This window comes from Pseudogymnoascus destructans, assembly GCF_001641265.1.
Source record: "Pseudogymnoascus destructans isolate 20631-21 unplaced genomic scaffold scaffold_7, whole genome shotgun sequence".
NCBI lineage: Eukaryota > Fungi > Ascomycota > Leotiomycetes > Thelebolales > Thelebolaceae > Pseudogymnoascus > Pseudogymnoascus destructans.
The window spans coordinates 1641375-1656203 of NW_020167526.1; the positions used below are offsets into that span (position 1 = coordinate 1641375).

A 14829-nucleotide genomic window follows, 5' to 3' on the forward strand; every position below is an offset into this window, starting at 1 on the left:
AAGTGGAGGATTATATGGATATAGTCCTGTATTTCTCCAACCAGATTGAATTGTACGGACAGTTAGAGATTGCCGTCGGATTTGCGGGAGGTCTGAAAGGAACGTACGTAGCTTATACTCATAGTCGTAGCTACGTACTGCTTGATCAAGTGCCTTTTGATGAAAGTGTTTGCACTGCTTAAAAACCGCTACATCAAGAGGTTGTAATAGATGTGTTGTATGAGCAGGAAGGCAGCAAATAACAATGTTATGCTCTTCTGCTAATGTAAGAAAGCGCTCTGTTTTATGAGAGTCATGGCCGTCAAGTAATAAGAGGCGAGTATCATCTGGTGCCATATGCTCTGCAGATAGTTGGATAAAATGCATAAGGTATTGGATTGCAATGTCGTCGTTTGAATACCCGCTCTCATTTACAATAATGAGAGCATTTGGCTCAAGGTCATCATTGTACCATGAATCCATATGAAGTTTGCCAGGGATAATGATAGCTTCTGCAAGTGCAGCACCACTTGCATTTACTGCCTCAATTACAGTAACAGAGAGCCGATTCTCAGGATTATCAACAGTCCACTGCTTTACACCGATTGGTACAATAACAGCCGTAGACTTATAACACCCAATCATATAGCCTGTCTCATCAACATTCCATAAATTATATGGCTTAATGTTATGTTTTGTAATAAGGGCGTTATATGTGAGAAAGAATTCCTCAAACACCTCTTTCTTTTGTGCTTGCTTCCGATGTGTATTTAACGTCTTCGTGTGAATTGTATGAAATTCGGGGTGTGCTTTTAGAAAGCGTTGTAGCCACCGTTGTGATGGTATCGTACGATTAGGTCGTAAGTCTGCAACTGCCCGTAGTATCATAGATCGGTTGGCAGGGACCCCGCGCTCAAGTTGGTCGTATATGAATTGACAGACCGCGGTCTCTTGCGATTGAGATAAGACTCGATTGCTACCTCCGTGGGGTAATTGAGGAGACGTAGTACTCGTAATACGACGTCGGAGTGTCTCACGGTTGACATTGAATTTATTTGCAACCCAAGCAATTGTATATGTACTTGGTTGTTTTAAGAAGAACTGTTGGGCCTCATTAAGGCGAGCAATCATAGTAGGATCGTTATTTTGAGGCATTGTAGATACTACGTTATGAAGAATACTATTATTTTTTCTATATATCAAAATAGCGGTGTACGCACATCTTGCTGTCGCACGCACAACTTGCTGTCGCCACCTACGAGCGAAGCGAGTGGGTGGAACACCGAGTATATCGAATAAGTTATGTGTAACTTATATAATGTCTATAATGTCCATAATCTATAATACTCACCCAGCATCAAACAGACCATGTTTTGAATTTCTTATTTTCTCCTCCTCCTACACAACACCTCACCAACAAATCGTCATCGACGCCACCACCCAGGTAACGCTCATGCCCAACCCATATAATCTTACTCCTTATACAACGGGCCCTTATGCCTTTCCCCGCATTGTACCTGGACCTGGACATACCCCGCTTCCCTACCCCGCCATCCGCCATCCCCCATCCACCCCGCCATCCACCATCCCATCCACCATCACCATCCACCATCCACCATCCACCATCCACCATCCACCATCCACCATCCACCATCCACCATCCACCATCCACCACCCCATCCACCATCACCATCACCATCACCATCCACAATCTCCGCTGTCACGTCCACTAGCTACCACAAGTTAGCTACACACTGAGACTTTATTGTGTATACTGTATCTCGCATTTACTGATGGCGGCGACTACAGTGACGCCTGCGCCGGAATAGGAGACATCCCACCCACGACTCAAGAAGAATACAACACCCACCCACAACCTCAAAATGCTTCTCATACCAACCTCACCCAACCCACACGCCGTCCTAGGTCTCCTGACCTTCGGCCCTGACGCAAGTCCAAGCCACTACACCTCTCACCCCCACGCCGCCCGCTAATACCCCTTCTCCTCCAGCCCAGCAGCGGCGCCCGCATCACCTCCCTCCCCCAGTTCGCCAAGGTCCTCGACGTCTACCAGTCGCGCGGCTACTACGAGGTCGACACCGCGCGCTCCTACGGAAATGGCACCCAAGAAGCCTTCACCCGCGCCGCGGGCTGGAAGGAGCGCGGTCTCACTCTAGCTACGAAGTCACTCCCCGAATGCCACCGCGGTCACAGCGCCGCCAACCTACCCGAGAAAGTCGAAGCGAGCCTGCGGGAGCTGGGCACAGACTGCGTTGATATCTTCTACCTACACACAGCCGACCGCAGCGTGCCCTTCGCCGAGACGCTCGAGGCGGTGGACAAGCTGCATAAGGATGGCAAGTTCGTGCGCTTCGGCATCAGCAACTTCGCCGCCTTTGAGGTGGCTGAGATCGTCGTGACGTGCCAGCAGCGCGGATGGGTCCGCCCGACGATTTATCAGGGGATGTACAACGCCCTAACACGAAGCGCGGAGGCTGAACTGTTCCCTGCGCTGCGGCGCTATGGGTTGGCGTTCTATGCATACAACCCGCTCGCGGCGGGCATTTTCTCGGGCAAGTATACGTCTGAGGCGGATCGGCCTGAGGAGGGGAGATTTTCCAATGTTGATAGCAAGAGAGGGGAGAGGTATCGCGAGAGGTACTTTCGGCATGGGGTGTTTGAGGCGTTGAGGAGCGTTAGGTCTGTGACGGAGGGGGAGGGCTTGACACTAGTGGAGGTTGCGATTCGTTGGCTTGTGCATCATAGTGGGTTGAAAATCGTGCATGGGGGTCCGGATGCCGTTATTCTTGGGGTGAGCAGCTTGGCTCAGCTGGAAGAGAATCTCGACGCAATGGAGGCGGGACGGTTGCCAGAGGCTGTTATTATGGCCTTGGATGAGGCTTGGAAGAATGTTAGGCCCGAGTCAAGTGACTATTGGATTGGCAAGCTCGAGTACGACTATGATACTAGAAAGGCGCTCTTCAGCATCTGAGAGCATGAACTTTGGTAGACGGCAGTTATAACGAAGCCACGTACGTACAATGGCGAGATATCTAGAGTAGAATTCGGACTTGGACCTCATAGACCAATCCCAAGAAGATAAACCCTTCATGCACTGAACTCCATAGATAACAATTAGGGGTAAGACAGGCTCGGACGAGATCTAGCCCGTGATACCGTCTTGCATGCGGTCTCGACCTGCTGTTTCTGGGGAAGACCAAATTCCCAGACCCGGTTATGACGTCCCCCTATCCCCCAACGCACGTGAGCTTCCGGCCGGTAGCCAACGACAAATGCGTGCCACCAAAACGCCATATCAAAAAAAAGAGTAATACCATAAAAGTCCAAATCTTGTGTTCCAAATCTTGTAAAAAATCCAAACCATAACCGACCTCCCCTGAACCTTCTTAATAAGCCCAAACAATAAAAGGTCTCGCAAGATCCCTGTCACTCAACAAAAACTCCAACTGACAAGCGTCGATAGCAGCAGCTTCACGGGAAGCCTCGGCTGACGGAGAGTTCCCCACAAAACCTCCAACAGCACGCTCGGGAATCACATGCTGGGCGGCAGCCGCGCGGGAGGGAGGAGTAAAGGGAGGCAAGCACACGCTATTAATACGCCCGAGCGATCCCCAATTTCTTTAACCAGGCTTTTGAAATAACCACAATTCCATCTATCAACTCCCAAAATACTCAATATAACCAACTCTCATAATGTCTCTCAAGAACGGTAAGAGCGCGCTATCGAATCGCATGATGGGGGAAAGGAAGCAGTAGCTAACGAGTGGGTTTCAACAGCCGCATTCCCCTCCTCCGAGGCCTTCGATGCCATCAACGCCTCGCTGCAGTCCGATGATGCCGAGCGCAAGAATGCGGTTAAGACGGCCCAGTCCGTCTTCGCTTTCACCCTCAAGAACAAGGCTGGTGAGACGGACAGCTGGCACATCGACTTGAAGAAGGATGGTGTTGTTAACAAGGGACTTGGTGATAAGCCTACTGGTACGTCATTTTTATTTTTTGGGGGGGGGGTTTACCCTGACGCCCCAATTACATCCTGAATTAGGGAAGCAGCGGGGGGGGGTTGGAACCTGAAAGGGGGAATATAATTGAATTGAATTGAAGCTAACTGAAGCACCACAGTCACCCTCTCCCTCTCCGACGAGGACTTCGCCAAGCTCGTCGCTGGCAAGGCGAACGCACAGAGGCTGTTCATGAGCGGCAAGCTGAAGGTCAAGGGTGATGTGATGAAGGCGACGAAGATGGAGCCGATCCTCAAGCGCGCGCAGACGATGTCGAAGTTGTAGAGGGTGGGTGGATAGAGAGGCTGGCTATATGATTTGGAAGTCATGTAGAAAGAAGAGCCTCGTGATATAGGGAAATAAATTATAAAAAGCTGTATCTACTATATATATCCGTTTGTCTTGACGGATTCGCGTCCTATGAGCTGACTACCCTCCCCGCCTCCTCAAAACATCTTCGTCTCCCCCTCAAACGTCGTATACCACAGCCTCCTCACCGATACCACATTATTAGCCAGCACCCCCATCAGCACCGGCAGGCGCTTCGCCCTTATCTTCCCCAACAACAGCTTCGGCCTCCCCCCCTTCGCCGTCCGCTCCACCCTCCCCACCCAAAGCCGTCCAAGCAGCACACTCCCATACTGCTCGGTCGTCAGGTTCACATCGACGCCGTGGACCTCCTCCCCGAGGAAATACGGTAGTACCAGCGGTAGCGTAGTGATGAGAACTGTCTCCAGGGCTATCACAGTGAATAGCGCTTCCCAGAAGTGGTCCGCCAGTGGCCTAGGGAGGCGTTCGTGGTCAGGACACCCAGTCTTCGAACAGAACAAACGACGACACGATAGGCGCGAGGTTATGCGCTGTGAGGAAGGCCAGCAGCGAGAGCAGCGAGGCGAGGATGTCGTCCTGGTACTGTCGCCTTGTAAGTTAAGGGGGGTTTCTGGAAAGGCGGGACAGTCACATGACAATAATGATACAGTAGTGTAGTCACGTGTTCCCGCCAATCCAACGCCAAGCTCCCATTACTCACTCACCGGAGATAACCGACTCCACAAATGATTACGTCTTAAGTCACGTGCGAGGCCGGTGGCATTCCGGCCACTGACCCACCAAACACCAATAACTACGGGTTAACCAACGCCAACGCAGTAGACCTCAGTATCTCACCACCGGGAAGGGATCGTGGGGAGAGTATAAAGACCAATTTTTGTCATATTTAAGAGGTTTTAAAGTCATTTCAAGTCATGTCTGAAGCAGCTGCTATGTTGCTATGTTGCTATGTCTTTTTTGCTTTTCGTGTAACCACAAGTGATGGATATACCCCTATATCTGCTTCTAGGCGTCAATCGTCAGCATCACGACAACGTTGCGTTGTTAGGTCTCCATTGTATATTGGGCTTGGAAATCCATTTCTTGAGACTCGTCCAATCTCAATTTTTCATTGCGTAACTGCTTCCCCCGTCCCCCTTGTTGGAAACGAGAGGGGAAGGTCATCCGACGATTGAGGCCGGAATGAATACCGGCCTCAGAGATAAAAGCGAAAATTTTGCCCACAAAGGACAGTTCTCTTTCTCTTTCTCTCCACATCATCTCTCTACCATATCTTCGAGACCTCAAGTCTTCCAACACTTTTTTCTTCCATACCATACAACTTCTATAACATCTCTTATCAATTATCACAATGGGTTCCAACAGCGAGCCCACCTTCAATGTCCTCGCCGACACAAGGCCAGAGGACACAACCTTGCCACCCTTCATGGCCTCGACCTCTCGTGGGTTCCTGCCACGTGCTGATCCAGTTGTCGACCTCCCAGAGGAGTTCGCTGCCTTAAGCTCCATCCTCGACCGTATGCCCATGGTCACGGCATCAGGCGAGCCTGGTCTCCTCGCCAAGGGTGCCTTGGGAGATACCGTCAAGGCTGAGCTGACTGACCTCTCCGCTGCCGTCGAGAAGTATGCCGACAATCTCTGCATCCAAACCGCCCTATACAGGGACTACTCCTTCATCGCCTCGGCCTACCTCCTCGAGCCCTGCCACATGGCCTACATGGCCAAATCACCCTACGGTCTCGGCCGTCAAACCCTCCCCCGCTCCATTGCCCTCCCCCTCTCCGTCTGCGCCCGCCTCGCTGGCTTCCAGCCTTTCATGGAGTACGCTGGCTCGTACGCGCTGTACAACTACAAGCTGGAGAACCCAGATGTTGGCATGAAGTACACCAACCTTCGTCTGATCCGTGCCTTTGAGAAGGGTCTTGACCCAACCAGCTCTGAGGCTGGCTTTGTCCTTACTCACGTGGAGATGGTGAAGAACTCTGGGCCGTTGGTTGAGGGATGTGTGAGGGCTCTTGATGGGTGTGGGAGAGATGATAGGCACGAGATGGATGATGGTCTCGATCAGGCGTTTGAGGCTATCAAGAAGGTTAATCAGGTTATGGAACGTAAGTGCTCTACCTTTCCTTCGATATATAATATGGACAAGGAACTAACACGTGACAGGTATGTGGGCAAACTCCAAGCCAGGCGACTACATTGATTTCCGCACCTTCATCATGGGTATCACTTCCCAGTCCATGTTCCCTAACGGCGTCATCTACGAAGGTGTCTCCGAAACCCCCCTCTCCTTCCGCGGCGAGTCCGGCGCAAACGACAGCATGGTAAGCTAATCCCCCCCCCCCACCCTCACTCTTCCACACCACCCCAAGCTAACCCTCTCCCCCAGATCCCCCTTCTAGACAATCTCCTCTCCATCTCCATGCCCTCCACCCCCCTCACCACGATCCTCAAAGACTTCCGCTCCTACCGCCCCGGCAACCACCGCGACTTCCTCTCCCACATTGCCAACCTCTCCCTCTCCGTCTCCTTCAAGAGCTACGCGCTCTCCGAGTCGAGCTCTGCGCTCCGCTACCTCCGTCTTCTTGACCAGGTCCGGGATTTCCGCTATCGTCACTGGTGCTTCACTCGCGAGTACATCCTTAAGAAGACTGCGCATCCTACTGCTACTGGTGGAAGCCCTATTGTTACTTGGTTGCCTAACCAGCTTGTTGCGGTGCTTGATGCTATGACTGAGGCTGGGGAGGGTAAGTCGTTGAAGAGTGTTGCGGCGGGTAGCAAGACTGGGGAGGAGGTGAAGGAGATGTTGGATACGGCTGAGAGGCAGAGGGATGGCTTGAAGAAGGAGGTTGAGAAGTGGTGCTCTGACCGGGGTGTGCCGCTGCCTCAGGGGATTACACATACTCTCCAGGCTGTGGCTGCTCACTAGGGGGTTGAATGATTTTTATGATGGGGTGGCTGGTTTTGGTTTATAGGACAGATAACGGGATTGCCCAGAGCGGAATATTGGAAAATATTCATGACTTAGATCGATAGAACAATGTGTTAGAATGTAATTATTTATGACCATATTTGTGTTCTTGTTGCCTAGGGCTGTGAAGGTTGTGACCCGTTGCGCCTCTAGTCCGGGCGCCGATGAGGCGTCACCGTGACGCCATCCTCTGAAATGATGCCGCTCATAGGAGAATATCATAACATTTCTAATAAATAAACTATACACCGAGGCTGTACTGATGAAGTTGGTAAGCATGAAAAGGCTGCCTCGGCTCAAACTACATTCCCGTCATGTTTTCACCTATTATATTGACAACTTCTCAACTTCACCACCAACCACAAATGGCGATCACAAATATCGCGGCCTAGATATTGAACCGTCCCGCATTCATACTAAGTGTCGGGTTAGATATTGAACCGAAGCCAGAGTAAGATTTATTTTCTGGTTATTTTAATCAGTAATCCAAAATTTCTTCTGTATTTTGGAGTTTAATATCATTATTTCTCAAAATCTATTAAATCCGGCATCATGCCATGATATATAACATCCCTTCTCTAATCCAGATCACACAACACTCCGAGCAGATAAATTACATTCAAACCCACAGCCCATCACCATGTCCACCCCCCTCCCTCCACACTCACAGTCTGACACCACCATCACCGTCCCCTTCCCCGTCAGCCTCGCCCTCCACCCCATCATCAACGGCATCACCCAGCTCAAATTTCTGGGGAGCGCTTCAAACGAAACCTGGGCGGATATGTTGCTGTTTCTAACGTGGGAGTAAACTCAACCTGGCTTGGTAGTCACTTGGCAGTGTCGAACTTGTACGCATATGCCGTATGGCCTGGGACCCAACCGTCAATGTTAAAGCTACTCTAGATGATTGGACTCGCCTTACCTTTGGCCTTGGTCAGAGCGTCATCAATACCATATCCAAGATGTCTATGCAGTCATGGCCTGCATACGAGCAATATACCGGCAATCTTGGCATCCAGACCTTAACTGATATCCTCTATGCCCACTACGGCCCTAATCCTCCGTCGCGGATGACAAGACTGGGCAGATGCGGACTCTATTGGCATGGATCGTACAGTTTGGAATGGCACCGGGTTTGCTGGCCAGTACCCACCTGAGGTTGCAAGAAGATACGAGGGAATCGACACGACTCCCGATGATCTTCTTTTGTGGTTCCACCACGTCCCTTATACCCACCGCGTACACTCTGTCAAAATTAGGAAAGGCGACACGATTAAGATTGTTGGCAAACCGAACGGGCCAGAGCTCGCTCCCATTGATTATATCGTACTTCTGCCGAAGGGGATTATCGACTAAATTAATTTAATTGATGTGCTATAATTCTGAGTAGTCTATACGATACAAGTATTGGCATTAGATAAGACTATAGTAGCAAATATACATTCTACAGCTTCAATCCTCTCTTTCGCCCTCGCATCCATGCTGTCGGATGGCGATTGATCCCATAACGCCAACTAATCCTCATCCACGGTATATGTGTTGCAGCTCATGTACAAAAATGATATTCACACTATGCAACGCCAACCAGCAACTCTCAACAGCCCCTCAAATCCTTGGGTACCTTGCTACCACATATTCCAAACTTCGGACAAATCACGTTATGCTTAATTCTCCTTCATCCGTTTCGAAGGGCGTGCCAGTGTGTCGTCAGGGAGGCCACTCCGTTTCGTCCCGGGCAGACTGCCAGTGCGGATGTCATTGTCATCCTGGCTCACTCTGCGATGAGGATATTCTGTCTTCATGCCCTCGAAACAGTTGCTGGACACCTTGTCGCCTGTACTGAAGAACGGGTGCTCTAATGCCTGTTGAGCCGTAAGCCGCTTATCAGGATCGTATTCCAGCAAGCCTGCTAGTAGTTTATACCCCTCGGCGCCCAGAGAGGAAGAGGCTGGCTGAGAAGTTCCTGAATGCTGCCCAATGGTGGAGTAATACCAGCTCTCGAGCTTGGAACCCGCGGGCTTCCCATTCGGCTGTACCGGGGCATGGAGCGAAGAAAGGTTGGCATATTCTGGCATCGAGACCAAAAGCGGCCATTTATCTTTCGTTGGTAGGCCCATAATGTCGATGATCTTCTGCATCTGGTGTCTTTGAAATGGCACCGTCTTCTTTGAATCCATCTTGGCTTCTTCTCCTTTGAAAATGGGTCGTAGAGATAACAGCTCCGCAAAAATACATCCCACCGCCCACATGTCTATAGCAGGGGTATAGTGCCGGCTCCCCAAAAGCAACTCGGGTGCTCTGTACCAAATTGTGACAACGACCTTATCCCCGCTGAATAATGAGTGCAGAGGCTTGCTGAAAAGTCGAGCCAGTCCCAAATCTCCAATTCGAACTTCTCCAGCAGATGTTACCATGATGTTTGCAGGTTTTAAGTCTCGGTGCAGGACCCAGTTGCTGTGCAGGTACTGACAGCCGTTCAGTAACTGAAACATGATACTTTTAACTGTTGCGGGTGGTATTGGATGGCGCGTTGGTTGTGTGTGGTGGTGGATGATTTGCAAGAGATCGTGCTCCGCATACTCGAAGACCATGTAGATGCATTTATCCTCCAATATGATCTCAATAAGTTTGATAACATTAATATGGCTCAGTTCGGAGCATAGCGCCATCTCTCGCACAGCTGACTGCGAAATTCCGGTGTAATGAATCTGTTCGCCCTCCTTGTCTGGCTTGAACTTCTTGATCGCAAATTCCCCTGTCTGTCCAATGCGGCCTGCCGCTTTGTAAACTCGGCCATAAGTACCACTACTAATGAACCCGATGACCTTGTATCGGTCAACTACGCGGACCTTGCTCTGATATGCAACATGGCCGCTGCTTCTGTTCGCGGGTTCTATGAAGTGTTAGCAGAGAACAAGCAAGCGAAGAACAGAACATAGGACCTCGCAGACCCAAATACGGGTCGCTCCAGTACGCATCGAATCTTTGAGGAAACATCTTTTCAGGTGCAACGACGACTAGAGGCAACACTTTGCCACTATATAAACGCAGGAGTACTCCGCTATTGGCGGAGTTGAGAAGCGCAACGCGACGTGACGGGAAAGTCCAACAAGAGCATCTCAGTAATTAAAGAAGTCTGTTTTGTCACCTTCAAAGGCCTGCTGCACACTCCTCTTTAGGTTTTGTTTTGCCGCAGCTGCAGATGATGGCCCGCTGGCCGAAGAAGGCGGGTTATTGTTGGCCAGGCTCATTGCTGTCTATCATGCTCCACCCGAGACGGAACGGCGCGGCGTGGGGGGGAGGGGGCGATTCCCCAACACGAGCTGCTTTCAAGGCTCAGGCGAGATATGCAGGCGTGTCTCGGGCGCCGACGGGCCTCGGAGATTTCCAAAAAGGGGGGAGGTGGTGAAGGAACGAGCTCCGGATAGTCCGGCGATAGGATGATGAGAGGGAACGTAGGACAAGAGCTGCGTGTACGTCGCTCTTTTAGGCTTGATAATATATGTCTTTATTTACGTCAGTAGAGGGGGTTTGAATCCATGTGGTGAGATTATGCAGAAAGGGTAGATCTCCAGGAGGTTCAATGGAAAGGGCCCAATATGGAAAGTGGGTGGTGGTGGTGGATGTGGCTTCTGGGTTGGTTGTCATATATATCAAATCTGTGGACTTGTGGTTGGGGGAAGGTGGTGGGGGTGTATTAATACGGATACGCGTTCGGAGGTGGTGTGAGTTTATCCGGTGGCCATAGGGCAAAATCACGGGGAAGAGTTGATCCAGACACGCCCACCGCTACCCGCGTGGTACGCCAGCGCGGTGATCGTGTGTGGTGAGGCTATCAACTGTTCCACCAGCATCCCGAAGGGATATATACAGGTAAAACAGCTCTGAGAAGCAAACAACAAAGTGAAATACACCCTCAATCTTCCATCTAGTGATAGAGACACCGCTATTCATACACTATACATGTGACGACTTGCTACTGTGCGCCGGAATCCCTTCGATCGAAGAGCTACGACCTGACCTGCAATATAAAAGTGAAGCGGAACACTTAGCTAGAAGACAGCCCGCGCAGCCCACCATGGCCTCATCAGGCCTATCGGGCATGCGAAAATGTGTCCGGAATCTCACTCCATACCTCGTCTTCATGATGTCCATCATAACCCTTGGGCCCCTGCTCTTTGGCTTCCATCTCGTATGCTTCTCCGCGCGTCCCCATGCCTCTCTATACCCCTCACAACACTGCCGATTACTAACTTACATTTTCCCCAGGCCGAGCTTAATGCCCCAGAAGACTACATAACCTGCAAGAAAGGGAGGACTACAGGGATGCCCAAAGGCGCGACCCTCATACCATGCATCCCAATGGACAAGGCACAGTTCGCCTTCGTTTCCTCGATCTTTACAATTGGCGGCCTCTTCGGAGCACTCTTAGCAGGCCCAGTTTCGACCAGTTTTGGCCGCCTCCCAGCAATGCGCATCTCTGCGATCTTCTATGTCCTCGGTTCTGCCATCACAATGTGGAGCGCAAGCATCAGTGCATTCGCAACAGGACGCTTTCTACTTGGCATCGGCGCCGGAGCGAGCGTCGTCGTCGTCCCAATTTATATCTCGGAAGTCGCTCCTCCCACAGACCGCGGGATCTTTGGGTTCCTCACACAGATCGCGACGAACATGGGCATCCTCATTACTCAGATCCTCGGTTACTACCTTAGCTATTCTATACTATGGCGTTTCATCCTTGCTGCGGGAGGTCTCATAGGCCTTGTGCTCTTGTTCGGCCTCTTCCTCGTCCCAGAATCTCCCGCCTGGACCGCCGCGAACCGCTCCCCAGGACGCGCCCTCGCAACACTGAAACGTCTACGCGGGCCACATGCCGACGTTTCCGAAGAGATTCAAACCTGGGACTGCACCTTCTCACCGTCCGATCCGCAGCTGAGCGAATCCACGACAGTCCTCCTCGAGCCTGAATCGCAGTCTCGACGCTCATCCATCAGCACCTCTTCCAAGCCTCCGCCCCGCGCCCACGTCGGCATCATAGCCGTGGCTCTCTCCCCCATCTACCGCCCTGCCATCATCGCCGTCGTAGGCGTAATGTGCGTGCAACAATTCACCGGTATAAACTCCGTAATGATGTACTCCGTCTCCGTCCTCACCGACCTCTTCCCCACCTCCGCCACCCTCCTCACAATCCTCATCTCAATCGTCAACCTTATCGCCACCACCGCGTCCGCACCCCTCCCCGACATCCTCGGCCGCAAATCCCCCCTCCTCATCTCCATCACCGGACTGGGTTTCAGCTCAGCCGCCCTGGGCGCCTCAATCCTGTTCTCCCTCCCCGCCCTATCCGCTGCCTCCATCCTCCTTTTCGTCGCCTTCTTTGCCACGGGCCTAGGGCCCATCCCATTCATGATGGCCTCTGAGCTAGTCAGCACGGAGGCCAAGGGCGCCGCGCAGTCATGGGCGCTAGCGACGAATTGGATCGGCACGTACCTTGTAGCGCAGTTCTTTCCTATCTTGAATGATGGCGTGAATGAGGCGCTGGGTGGCGCCGGATGGTTGTACTTTGGGTTTGCGGCTGTGGCGGCCGTGGGAGTGTTGTTTGTGAGCCGGTTTGTGCCGGAGACGAAGGGCAAGAGAGATGCGGATGAGGTGTGGGGGCGGGTTAGGAGGGTTGATTGAGTTGTGTGTTAATGGCGTGATAGGGGGTGTTTATTGAGCAAGGTGTTATGCAGGCATAGGGATGTCGATTGGGCAGGGTGTTGCGGGGTGGGCTTGAATGGTGTTCTGGATGGTGTTCTGGATGGTGTTCTGGATGGTGTTCTGGATGGTGTTCTGGATGGTTTCTGGATGGTGTTCTGGATGGTGTTCTGGATGGTGTTCTGGATGGTGTTCTGGATGGTGTTCTACTATGGGCATTGAGCGACTGGTGTATTTGATAATCCATGGAATTCACTACATAAAACTTTCACTCCTATTGTTTCCCACGTAGCTCTGCAGACATTCCTTTCGTGACCATGAGAAAGATATATAATTTTGTCGCTATGAACCACTTACCTCCCCCCATCTCTATCATCTACCCCCCTCTCTATCTCGGTCCGAGCTTCTCCAGCGCCCGCGCCCCCTGCTCCTCCCACTCCTGCTTGCTAATCCACATCGCCTCCTTATCCGCCATGATATTCGCCAGCACCGCGCCACCCAGGAACACCATGTGTCTCCTCCTCGGCGGGTCCTCAATGCGCACCTTGAACTTGCCCAAGCGCTCTGGGTTCCCGCCCAGAACGCGCGTGAGCCACAGCTGCTTGAGCTCCTTCTCGAGGCGCGACGGCAGGCCGGGGTACATGCTGCTGCCGCCTGAGAGCACGATGGCCTTGAAGAGGGAGGAGCGCACGTCGACGTCAGCGGCCTGGATGGTGTTGAAGAGGAACTCGGCGATGCCGGGTTGCTCGACGTCGACGAGGTGGGGCTGGAAGAGGCATTCGGCGGCTTCGAAGCGCTCGCTGCCGACGCGGATGACGCGGCCGTCGGGGAGGGTGTAGCTCTCTACCAGGACGGTAGTTTCCTCGGAGAGCTTCTTGTCCAACTCCAGGTCGTACGAGACGTAGCAGAGCTTCTCCTTGATCTGGCGCGCGGTCTCGAAGTCGGCGGTACGGTTGAGGGCGTATCCGCGGCGGGTGAGCAGGGAGATTAGGTTGCGGGTTACGTCGCGGCCGGCGACATCGAGGCGGCGCGTGAGGTGGTTTAGAACGGTGGATTCGTAGACAGGGACAATGTGGGTTACACCGTCACCGGAGTCGACAACGACACCGGATGAGAGACCTGGGGAGTGAGTGTGAGTAGAGAGGGCTAGGCTGGGGGGATGGGGGGATGAAAACAGGGGTTAGAGTACCTTGTGCGTAAAGCGCGAGAACTGCCTGGATGGCAACGTATACGCCGCCGAACTGGTACCGCTCAAACATAACTTCGCACATCTGCTCCCTGTTCTTGAGAGGGTTCATAGGCGGCTCTGTCAGGAGGATCTTCCGCCCTGTCGTGTCCACCTTCATCTTCTCGTAGAAAGTATAGTCCCATAGGTGCTGCATATCATCCCACTTCTTGACAATGCCATTCTCCATCGGGTATGAGACCTGTAACATGGTCCTCGCTGCCGCTGCTTCGTCACCACACATGATATCCTTAATTACAGAGGTGGGGTCGCCCTTTTCTTCGGAACGCAGGATCGGTCTTCCGACGATAGAGGGGTATTGGAATTCGGGGAAGTTCTAAGATGCATTGTCAGGGCCGTACTCGTGGTGGTGCTGAAGGGGGAGAGAGCTTACCTGGGCCGCGTAGCCAACCTTGAGGAAGCCGGTTCCGCCATCGAGGACTACGGACAGTGTTAGAAGAGGGATTGAGGGCAGTACAGAGGAGAGTAGAAGTACCAATAGGGGCCTCCGCCATGATTGCGGTTTGTGGAAGCTCAAGATGTTGGATGCGCCAGCCACAGAAATAGAAAAGGCGTAGGCTGAAGTGGGTGAGAGAGTGAGCTTC

General features: G+C 52.2%; 8 protein-coding genes across 8 annotated transcripts; 5 read left to right on the forward strand and 3 right to left on the reverse strand.

The window, feature by feature from the left end:
* The first annotated feature begins 1568 nt into the window (after positions 1 to 1568).
* On the forward strand, positions 1569 to 3611 carry VC83_03211 (uncharacterized protein). The gene is made up of 3 exons (XM_024466859.1): positions 1569 to 1928; positions 1991 to 3409; positions 3464 to 3611. Exons 1-2 carry the CDS (start codon positions 1863 to 1865, stop codon positions 2969 to 2971), a joined length of 1047 nt encoding a protein of 348 aa, XP_024325473.1. The 5' UTR covers positions 1569 to 1862; the 3' UTR covers positions 2972 to 3409; positions 3464 to 3611.
* Positions 3612 to 4369, forward strand: VC83_03212 (uncharacterized protein). The gene is made up of 3 exons (XM_024466860.1): positions 3612 to 3709; positions 3778 to 3978; positions 4120 to 4369. The coding sequence occupies exons 1-3, from the start codon at positions 3694 to 3696 to the stop codon at positions 4281 to 4283; spliced, it is 381 nt and encodes a 126-aa protein (XP_024325476.1). The 5' UTR covers positions 3612 to 3693; the 3' UTR covers positions 4284 to 4369.
* A 75-nt stretch (positions 4370 to 4444) lies between these two features.
* On the reverse strand, positions 4445 to 5645 carry VC83_03213 (uncharacterized protein; the record flags this gene model as incomplete). The annotated part of the gene is made up of 3 exons (XM_024466861.1): positions 4445 to 4781; positions 4831 to 4910; positions 5643 to 5645. The coding sequence occupies 3 exons, from the start codon at positions 5643 to 5645 to the stop codon at positions 4445 to 4447; spliced, it is 420 nt and encodes a 139-aa protein (XP_024325475.1).
* On the forward strand, positions 5142 to 7373 carry VC83_03214 (uncharacterized protein). The gene is made up of 3 exons (XM_024466862.1): positions 5142 to 6436; positions 6495 to 6652; positions 6718 to 7373. The coding sequence occupies exons 1-3, from the start codon at positions 5680 to 5682 to the stop codon at positions 7255 to 7257; spliced, it is 1455 nt and encodes a 484-aa protein (XP_024325470.1). The 5' UTR covers positions 5142 to 5679; the 3' UTR covers positions 7258 to 7373.
* A 566-nt stretch (positions 7374 to 7939) lies between these two features.
* Positions 7940 to 8658, forward strand: VC83_03215 (uncharacterized protein; the record flags this gene model as incomplete). Its single annotated transcript, XM_024466863.1, has 3 exons — positions 7940 to 8085; positions 8141 to 8235; positions 8390 to 8658. The coding sequence occupies 3 exons, from the start codon at positions 7940 to 7942 to the stop codon at positions 8656 to 8658; spliced, it is 510 nt and encodes a 169-aa protein (XP_024325469.1).
* Positions 8653 to 10963, reverse strand: SSN3 (cyclin-dependent protein kinase). Its single transcript, XM_024466864.1, has 2 exons — positions 10245 to 10963; positions 8653 to 10195 (listed from the first exon to the last, which is right to left on the reverse strand). Exons 1-2 carry the CDS (start codon positions 10297 to 10299, stop codon positions 8967 to 8969), a joined length of 1284 nt encoding a protein of 427 aa, XP_024325472.1. The 5' UTR covers positions 10300 to 10963; the 3' UTR covers positions 8653 to 8966.
* Positions 10964 to 11380: 417 nt separating this feature from the next.
* Positions 11381 to 12981, forward strand: VC83_03217 (uncharacterized protein; the record flags this gene model as incomplete). Its single annotated transcript, XM_024466865.1, has 2 exons — positions 11381 to 11494; positions 11572 to 12981. 2 exons carry the CDS (start codon positions 11381 to 11383, stop codon positions 12979 to 12981), a joined length of 1524 nt encoding a protein of 507 aa, XP_024325471.1.
* Positions 12982 to 13268: 287 nt separating this feature from the next.
* On the reverse strand, positions 13269 to 14823 carry ARP2 (actin- protein). The gene is made up of 4 exons (XM_024466866.1): positions 14721 to 14823; positions 14619 to 14665; positions 14189 to 14561; positions 13269 to 14118 (listed from the first exon to the last, which is right to left on the reverse strand). The coding sequence occupies exons 1-4, from the start codon at positions 14737 to 14739 to the stop codon at positions 13388 to 13390; spliced, it is 1170 nt and encodes a 389-aa protein (XP_024325468.1). The 5' UTR covers positions 14740 to 14823; the 3' UTR covers positions 13269 to 13387.
* Positions 14824 to 14829: the final 6 nt, after the last annotated feature.

Coding starts and splice junctions, on each gene's coding strand:
- VC83_03211 (XM_024466859.1), top strand. CDS start 1,863: ATGCTTCTCATACCAACCTCACCCAACCCACACGCCGTCCTAGGTCTC. Junction 1,929..1,990: donor TCCTGACCTTCGGCCCTGAC/GCAAGTCCAAGC, acceptor CTTCTCCTCCAG/CCCAGCAGCGGCGCCCGCAT.
- VC83_03212 (XM_024466860.1), top strand. Junction 3,979..4,119: donor ACTTGGTGATAAGCCTACTG/GTACGTCATTTT, acceptor GAAGCACCACAG/TCACCCTCTCCCTCTCCGAC.
- VC83_03214 (XM_024466862.1), top strand. CDS start 5,680: ATGGGTTCCAACAGCGAGCCCACCTTCAATGTCCTCGCCGACACAAGG. Junction 6,437..6,494: donor GGTTAATCAGGTTATGGAAC/GTAAGTGCTCTA, acceptor AACACGTGACAG/GTATGTGGGCAAACTCCAAG. Junction 6,653..6,717: donor CCGGCGCAAACGACAGCATG/GTAAGCTAATCC, acceptor CCTCTCCCCCAG/ATCCCCCTTCTAGACAATCT.
- SSN3 (XM_024466864.1), bottom strand. CDS start 10,299: ATGTTTCCTCAAAGATTCGATGCGTACTGGAGCGACCCGTATTTGGGT. Junction 10,196..10,244: donor CCCGTATTTGGGTCTGCGAG/GTCCTATGTTCT, acceptor AACACTTCATAG/AACCCGCGAACAGAAGCAGC.
- ARP2 (XM_024466866.1), bottom strand. Junction 14,562..14,618: donor AGGTTGGCTACGCGGCCCAG/GTAAGCTCTCTC, acceptor AATGCATCTTAG/AACTTCCCCGAATTCCAATA. Junction 14,119..14,188: donor TCTCGCGCTTTACGCACAAG/GTACTCTAACCC, acceptor CTCACTCCCCAG/GTCTCTCATCCGGTGTCGTT.